This window comes from Hyperoodon ampullatus (assembly GCF_949752795.1).
Source record: "Hyperoodon ampullatus genome assembly, chromosome: X".
NCBI classification, from domain to species: domain Eukaryota; kingdom Metazoa; phylum Chordata; class Mammalia; order Artiodactyla; family Ziphiidae; genus Hyperoodon; species Hyperoodon ampullatus.
Genome location: NC_136913.1, coordinates 46,489,607 through 46,498,702, shown reverse-complemented (window position 1 = coordinate 46,498,702; position 9,096 = coordinate 46,489,607). Strand labels below are relative to the sequence as shown.

The following is a 9,096-nucleotide window of genomic DNA, read 5'->3' as shown; positions in this document are numbered from 1 at the left end:
ACAACCCCACCCATTAGCAGAGAGGCTGCCTAAAATCATAATAAGGTCAGACATACCCCAAAACACACCACCAGACATGGACCTGCCCACCAGAAAGACAAGATCCAGCTTCCTCCACCAGAACACAGGCACTAGTCCACTCCAACAGGAAGCCTACACAACCCACTGAACCAACCTTAGCAACTGGGGGCAGACACCAAAAACAACGGGAACTACGAACCTGCAGCCTGTGAAAAGGAGACTCCAAACACAGTAAGTTAAGAAAAATGAGAAGACAGACAAACACTAAGAAGATGAAGGAGCAAGAAAAAAACCCACCAGACCTAACAAATGAGGAGAAAACAGGCAGTCTACCTGAAAAAGAATTCAGAATAATGATAGTAAAGATGATCCAAAATCTTGGAAATAGAATGCAGAAAATACAAGAAATGTTTAACAAGGACCTAGAAGAACTGAAGAGCAAACAAACAGTGATGAACAACACAATAAATGAAATTAAAAATTCTCCAGAAGGGATCAATAGCAGCATAACTGAGGTAGAAGAATGGTAAGTGACCTGGAAGACAAAATAGTGGAAAAAACTACTGCAGAGCAGAATAAAGAAAAAAGAATGAAAAGAATTGAGAACAGTCTCAGAGACCTCTAGGACAATATTAAATGCACCAACATTCGAATTATAGGGGTCCCAGAAGAAGAAGAGAAAAGAAAGGGACTGAGAAAATATTTGAAGAGATTATAGTTGAAAACTTCCCTAATATGGGAAAGGAAATACTTAAGTCCAAGAAGGACAGAGAGTCCCATACAGGATAAATCCAAGGAGAAACACAGCAAGACAAATATTAATGAAACTATCAAAAATTAAATACAAAGAAAAAATATTAAAAGCAGTAAGGGAAAAAGAACAAATAACATACAAGAGAATCCCCATAAGGTTAAGAGCTGACCTTTCAGCAGAAACTCTGCAAGCCAGAAGGGACTGGCAGGACATATTTAAAGTGATAAAAGGGAAAAACCTACAATCAAGATTACTGGACTAACAAGGATCTGATTCAGATATGACAGAGAAATTTAAAACTTACAAGCAAGCAAAAATTAAGAGAAATCAGCACCACTAAACCAGCTTTAAAACAAATGATAAAAGAACTTCTCTAGGCAGGAAACACAAAAGAAAAAAAGATCTACAATAAACCCAAAATAATTAAGAAAATGGTAATAGGAACATACATATCTATAATTACCTTAAATGTAAATGGATTAAATGTTCCAACCAAAAGATGTACACTGGCTGAATGGATACAAACACAAGACCAATATATATGCTGTCTACAAGAGACCCACTTCAGACCCAGGGACACATACAGACTGAAAGTGAGAGGATGGAAAAAAATATTCCATGCAAATGGAAATCAAAAGAAAGCTGGAGTAGGAATTCTCATATCAGACAAAACAGACGTTAAATCAAAGGCTATTACAAGAGACAAAGAAGGACGCTACATAATGATCAAGGGATCAATCAAAGAAGAAGATATAACAATTGTAAATATTTATGCACCTAACCTAGGAGCACCTCAATACATAAGGCAAATAAAACAGCCGTAAAAGGGGAAATCAACAGTAACACAATCATAGTAGGGGACTTTAACACCTCACTCTCACCAATGGACAGATCATCCAAAATGAAAATAAATAAGGAAACAAAAACTTTAAATGATACATTAAACAAGATGGACTTAAGTGATATTTATAGGACATTCCATTCAAAAACAACAGAATACACTTTCTTCTCAAGTGCTCATGGAACATTCTCCAGGATAGACCACATCTTGGGTCACATATCAAGTCCTGGTAAATTCAAGAAAATTGATATCCTATCAAGTATCTTTTCGGACCACAACACTATGAGACTAGATATCAATTACAGGAAAAAAATCTGTAAGAAATAAAAACACATGGAGGCTAAACAACACACTACTTAATAACCAAGAGATCACTGAAGAAATCAAAGAGGAAATCAAAAATACATAGAAACAAATGAAAATGAAAACACAACAACCCAAAACCTATGGGATGCAGCAAAAGCAGTTCTAAGAGGGAAGTTTATAGCAATACAATCCTACCTTAAGAAAAAAGAAACATCTCAAATAAACAACCTAACCTTACACTTAAAGCAATTAGAGAAAGAAGAATGAAAAAAAACCAAAATTAGCAGAAGGAAAGAAATCATAAAGATCAGATCAGAAATAAATGAAAAAGAAATGAAGGAAATGATAGCAAAGATCAATAAAACTAAAAGCTGGTTCTTTGAGAAGGTAAACAAAATTGACAAACCATTAGCCAGACTCATCAAGAAAAAAAGGGAGAAGACTCAAATCAATAGAATTAGAAATGAAAAAGGAGAAGTAACAACTGACACTGCAGAAATACGAAGGATCATGAGAGATTACTACAAGCAACTCTATGCCAATAAAATGGACAACCTGGAAGAAATGGACAAATTCTTAGAAATGCACAACCTGCTGAGATTGAACCAGGAAGAAATATAAAATATGAACAGACCAAACACAAGCACCGAAATTGAAACTGTGATTAAAAATCTTCCAACAAACAAAAGCCCAGAACCAGATCGCTTCACAGGAGAATTCTTTCAAACATTTAGAGAAGAACTAACACCTATCCTTCTCAAATTCTTCCAAAATATAGCAGAGGGAGGAACACTCTCAAACTCATTCTAAGAGACCACCATCACCCTGATACCAAAACCAGACAAAGATGTCACAAAGAAAGAAAACTACAGGCCATTATAACTGATGAACATAGATGTAAAAAACCAACAAAATACTAGCAAACAGAATCCAACCGCACATTAAAAGGATCTTACAACATGATCAAGTGGGGTTTATTCCAGGAATGCAAGGATTCTTCAATATATGCAAATCAATTAATGTGATACACCATATTAACAAATTGAAGGAGAAAAAACATATGATCATCTCAATAGATACACAGAAAGTTTCGACAAAATTCAACACCCATTTATGATAAAAACCCTCCAGAAAGTAGGCATAGAGAGAACTTATCTCAATATAATAAAGGCCATATATGACAAACACACAGCCAACATCATCCTCAATGGTGAAAAACTGAAAGCATTTCAGCTAAGGCCAGGAACAAGACAAGGTTGCCCACTCTCACCACTATTATTCAACATAGTTTTGGAAGTTTTAGCCACAGCAATCAGAGAAGAAAAAGAACTAAAAGGAATCCAATTTGGAAAAGAAGAAGTAAAGCTGTCACTCTTTGTAGATGACATGATACTATACATAGAGAATCCTAAAGATGCTACCAGAAAACTACTAGAGCTAATCAATGAATTTGGTAAAGTAGCAGGATACAAAATCAATGCACAGAAATCTCTTGCATTCCTATACTGTAATGATGAAAAATCTGAAAGTGAAATTAAGAAAACACTCCCATTTACCATTGCAACAATAAGAATAAAATACCTAGGAATAAACCTACCTAAGGAGACAAAAGATCTGTATGCAGAACATTATATGACACTGTTGAAAGAAATTAAAGATGATACAAATAGATGGAGAGGTACACCATGTTCTTGGACTGGAAGAATCAACATTGTGAAAATGACTCTACTACCCAAAGCAATCTACAGATTCAATGCAATTCTTAGCAAACTACCACTGGCATTTTTCACAGAACTAGAACAAAAAAATTTCACAATTTGTACAGAAACACAAAATACCCCAAATAGCCAAAGCAATCTTGAGAACGAAAAACGTAGCTGGAGGAATCAGGCTCCCTGACTTCAGACTGTACTTCAAATCTACAGTAATCAAGACAGTATGGTATTGGCACAAAAACAGACATATAGATCAATGGAACAGGATAGAAAGCCCAGAGATAAACCCATGTACATATGGTCACCTTAGTTTTGATAAAAGAGGCAAGAATATACAATGGAGAAAAGACAGCCTCTTCAATAAATGGTGCTGGGAAAACTGGACAGCTACATGTAAAAGAAGAAATTAGAACACTCCGTAATACCACACACAGAAATAAATTCAAAATGGATTGAAGACCTAAATGTAAGGCCAGACACTATCAACCTCTTAGTGGAAAACATAGGCAGAACACTCTATGACATATATCACAGCACGATCCTTTTTGACCCACCTCCTAGAGAAATGGAACCAAAACAAAAATAAACAAATGGGAAGAGGGAAGCAGCCGCATAGCACAGGGAGATCAGCTTGATGCTTTGTGACCACCTAGAGCGGTGGGATAGGGAGGGTGGGAGGGAGGGAGATGCAAGAGGGAAGAGATATGGGGATATATGTATATGTATAACTGATTCACTTTGCTATAAAGCAGAAACTAACATATCATTTTAAAGCAATTATACTCCAATAAAGATGTTTTAAAAAAAAGCTAGGCAAAATTGAACTGTAGTGCTTGAGTATAGATTTGTGTGATAAAACTGTACAGAAAATCATGAAGGTGATTACCATAAATGTCAGCATAGTGGTTACATTTAAGGATGGAAGGAGTGGGCTGTGTTTGGACAGGGTACAGAGAAGCCTTCTGGATTGGCTGGCAAAGTTCTATTGATTTGGGTGGTGGTTAGGAGTGTGTTTTCCTTCTAAGTCAATAAGCTATAATTTTGTTTTCTGCAATTTTCAGTATTTGTGCTATATTTTGCAATAAAAAATTTTAAGTGGAAAATGATTGAATTAAGCAGTGGCCAGATCTTTCCTTTGATGGGGCTTCTCCCATATACTGATGAACTCTCTCAAAGTTCTAGGCAGATCAACTGGAGACAATCAGCCCATCACACAAACAAAGAGCGTTTTGTCCAAGGTTAGTCTCTGTGTATATAGCCTGGTCAATGTTTCTTTCTCTTGGGTGTATCTGCCTCTCCCTGAGCCCCAAGGATGATGGCTTGTGAAGACATCCAGTCACCATTTCTCATTTCTCCTTTAGTTTTCTAAAAGTGAATCATCCTCTGTTCTCTAACAGAGATATTACTAAGTAGCATTTACACTAATATTCTCATGATCAATACAAATGACCCAGGTAAAGGGAATGTCTCTGGTCTGTTCCGCTTCCTTTCTATTACTAACTTTATGTGAACACAATTGCCTAAACCTTGACAAGTTCTCCCAGAGACATTTTAGTAAGTCTATCTGAGGTTCACAGCATGCCCAAGAAAGGCTCCAGCACATTGTAGAGTGCTGTCCAAGGGTCTCTGCATTCACCCTCTCATTTCTTCCTATTCTTTGTGATTAGGTGTGTACATTCTCTTTATGTGATAGTGAATAATTAAGCCATTACCTGAGGCAAAAAGAATGAAGGGGTTTCACATCTAATGGCTTGGGAACAGCACAGAGCTAGTAAAATAGTGGCAAACCCAGACTGAAACCACCAAGGATCCAAGTGTGTTAGACATACGACATTTTTTTCTACCCCTGAAATCTGCAGAACAAATTTCTTAAGTTATAAATTAGTTACTAATGTTTACATTTTGGGTTGTTGTTGGATGTATTTAATATCCAACTCTATGACTTCGTCTTGTACTAGAAAACTGCATTTTCCCAGTATCCTTTTTCTATTTCAGTTTGATCTAAATTAAGATAAATTACAAAGTAGCTCTTCTAGGCTTTGGCTCAAATGTTACAAACTCTTTCTAAGAGTGAGATTCTATTGCTTAGGGTCTTATGGACTTTGCCCATCTCGGAGGTCTTAATCGGCTTAATTAGGCTGATACCCACAAGCCTTGTAAGGTTCCAATATGACACTGATTCTTTCTTAGAGCAAACCCAGTATCAGCAGTAAGGTTCCAGGCCCCCAGAATTAGAGAGGAAATTCTGTGGACCTACGGTGTACTCCAGGGAGGTGCTGGTGAGTGGGGCAGGTACACCAGAATACAGTTGGTTAGAAGAATACAAGTGATCTGAGTCCTGTGCCTGTCTATGTGATCCACCACCGCATCACAGGCCAGCTATTGTCCTGGCACCTGCACAAATGCTGTAGGTTGCGCAGCTTTACCAGGACAAGGGTCTCCTTGGGAATTCCTTCCATGTAGATACAGCCAAAGTGTTTAACATGAAAAAAGGTTATAACCCCATCTTTACACGGTAGAAGCCATCAGCCAAAGTTATAGGCTTCTGGCGGGTCGGGGGCGGGGGCGGGAGGGGCAGCACTGGAAAAGGGAAATCCAAAGGCCTCGGGTTTCAAATTAATACTGATTTAAAGTCGCATTTCCAAGGTTTGGCTTCATCTCCCTGTATTTCAAGAGCGCCTCCCTGATCACTAATTTCTTCCTTCGGTTGCTGGGTAAACCTTTAACCCCTATCCTACCTCCATTTGTTCAATAGGAATTTTCATTTTCACTTGAATCTTGAGTAGAATTGGAAATCAGGTGTGCCTGTCTAGGCTTCATTAAATCGTGGTCAAATCGCTCTTCCGGAGCGCGTGAACAAAAATGAATGGACATTTACGTAAAAAAAAAAAAAAAAAAAAAAAAAAGAGAGAGAGAGAGAGACTTTCGGGCTTCACCCAGGACTGAGGATGCAGGAGGCCGAGCGTACGGATGGCAGCGAGAGGTCAATCCCCGCCCGGCGCCGGGTCGGCGGTGGAGGAGTCGGAAGTGGTCGGGGTTTGGGGGAGGAGATCCGCTCACACACAACAGGAGAGGCTGCGCCGCCATATCTGCTGCCGCCGCCGCAGTTGCGAATGCAGCGTCGGGACCGGGCTGCCTCCGCGCCGCCGCTAAGGTTCGTGTCGCTCCCCCCCGAGCCCCCTGCTCTTGCCGCCTCACCCCCGGCGGCACTGCCCGCTCTTTCTGGCCCGTTGAGCCCGCTCCCTCCCCGCATCCATCAGGGCTGAGGACCATGGATCCGGGCAGCAGCAGCAGCAGCGACTCGGCTCCCGACTGCTGGGACCAGGTGGACATGGAAGCACCGGGTTTGGCCCCGAGCGGGGACCGAGCCGCCTCGGCGGCTGCGGCGGCGGCGGCCGAGGCCCAGCGTGAGCCCCTCAGCTCGGCCTTCAGCCGACAGCTCAACGTCAACGCCAAACCCTTCGTGCCTAACGTCCACGCCGCGGAGTTCGTGCCGTCCTTCCTGCGGGGCCCGTGCCAGCCGCAGACCCCCCCGGCCGACGCCCCCGGCATCGATGAAACCTGCCCCGGCGCGGGCGACCCTCAAGGTAAAAGGCTGGGACGGGGGGCACCTGTGGAACATTCCAAAGAGGAACAGTTAGTGTGGCGTGAAGGTTCCAATTCAGCCGTTACCATGGAACTTTCGGAACCTGTTGTAGAAAATGGAGAGGTGGAGATGGTCTTAGAAGAATCATGGGAGCACAATAAAGAAGTAAGTGAAGCTGAGCCAGGGGGTAGTTCCTTGGGAGATTCGGGGCCCCCAGAAGAAAGTGGCCAGGAATTGATTGAGAAAGAGGAAATCAGAAAATCGAAATCTGTGGTCGTCCCCTCAGGTGCTCCTAAAAAAGAACACGTAAATGTGGTATTCATTGGGCATGTAGATGCCGGAAAGTCAACCATTGGAGGACAGATCATGTTTTTGACAGGAATGGTTGACAAAAGGACACTTGAGAAATATGAAAGAGAAGCTAAAGAAAAAAACAGAGAAACTTGGTATTTGTCCTGGGCCTTAGATACAAATCAGGAAGAACGAGACAAGGGTAAAACAGTAGAAGTGGGTCGTGCCTATTTTGAAACAGAAAAGAAACATTTCACAATTTTAGATGCCCCTGGCCACAAGAGTTTTGTCCCAAATATGATTGGTGGTGCTTCTCAAGCTGATTTGGCTGTACTGGTAATCTCTGCCAGGAAAGGAGAGTTTGAGACTGGATTTGAAAAAGGTGGACAGACAAGAGAACATGCGATGTTGGCAAAAACAGCAGGGGTGAAATATTTAATAGTGCTTATTAATAAGATGGATGATCCCACAGTAAATTGGAGCAGCGAGAGATATGAAGAATGTAAAGAAAAGCTAGTGCCCTTTTTGAAGAAAGTCGGCTTCAGTCCCAAAAAGGACATTCACTTTATGCCCTGCTCAGGGCTTACCGGGGCAAATATTAAAGAGCAATCAGATTTCTGCCCTTGGTACACTGGATTACCATTCATTCCGTATTTGGATAATATGCCAAACTTCAACAGATCCATTGATGGACCAATTAGACTGCCAATTGTGGATAAGTACAAGGATATGGGCACTGTGGTCCTGGGAAAGCTGGAATCAGGATCCATTTTTAAAGGCCAGCAGCTTGTGATGATGCCAAACAAGCACAATGTGGAAGTTCTTGGAATACTTTCTGATGATGCTGAAACTGATTATGTAGCCCCAGGTGAAAACCTTAAAATCAGACTGAAGGGAATTGAAGAAGAAGAGATTCTTCCAGGATTCATACTCTGTGATCCTAATAATCTTTGCCATTCTGGACGCACATTTGATGTTCAGATAGTGATTATTGAGCACAAATCCATCATCTGCCCAGGTTATAATGCGGTGCTGCACATTCATACTTGTATTGAGGAAGTTGAGATAACAGCCTTAATCTCCTTGGTAGATAAAAAATCAGGAGAAAAGAGTAAGACACGGCCCCGCTTCGTGAAACAAGATCAAGTGTGCATTGCCCGTTTAAGGACAGCAGGAACTATCTGCCTTGAGACATTCAAAGATTTTCCTCAAATGGGTCGTTTTACTTTAAGAGATGAGGGTAAGACCATTGCGATTGGAAAAGTTCTGAAACTGGTCCCAGAGAAGGACTAAGCAGTTTTCTTGTTGCCCCTACACAATACTGTGAGAATTGACTACAAAAGTTCACCACCTTCTCTTATTTACTGCCCATTGAGAGACTTTTCTCCATATTTTGCAAAGAAAAATTTCACAGCAAAAATCCATGTTTTGTCAGCTTTCTCATGTTGAGATCTCAGTTGTGTCACTGCTCAATTTACCCATAAGTTTCCTCCTCCTATGCCATTCTGCTTCCTTGAACAGAATCAGTAATAGCTTTGTAAGTGATGTGGATGTAATTGTCTATAACAATGAAAAATTAATA

At 40.7% G+C, this 9,096-nt stretch overlaps 1 protein-coding gene across 2 annotated transcripts; it reads left to right on the top strand.

Moving 5' to 3' along the window:
* Positions 1–6,722: 6,722 nt before the first annotated feature.
* Positions 6,723–8,807, top strand: GSPT2 (G1 to S phase transition 2; the record flags this gene model as incomplete). Of its 2 annotated transcripts, XM_079727905.1 has the most annotated exons (3): positions 6,723–6,791; positions 6,898–7,224; positions 7,303–8,807. In XM_079727905.1, exons 2-3 carry the CDS (start codon positions 6,909–6,911, stop codon positions 8,805–8,807), a joined length of 1,821 nt encoding a protein of 606 aa, XP_079584031.1. In that variant the 5' UTR covers positions 6,723–6,791; positions 6,898–6,908. The 2 variants fall into 2 exon arrangements, with proteins under 2 accessions (XP_079584031.1, XP_079584030.1); XM_079727904.1 differs by having other exon boundaries at positions 6,898–8,807.
* Positions 8,808–9,096: the final 289 nt, after the last annotated feature.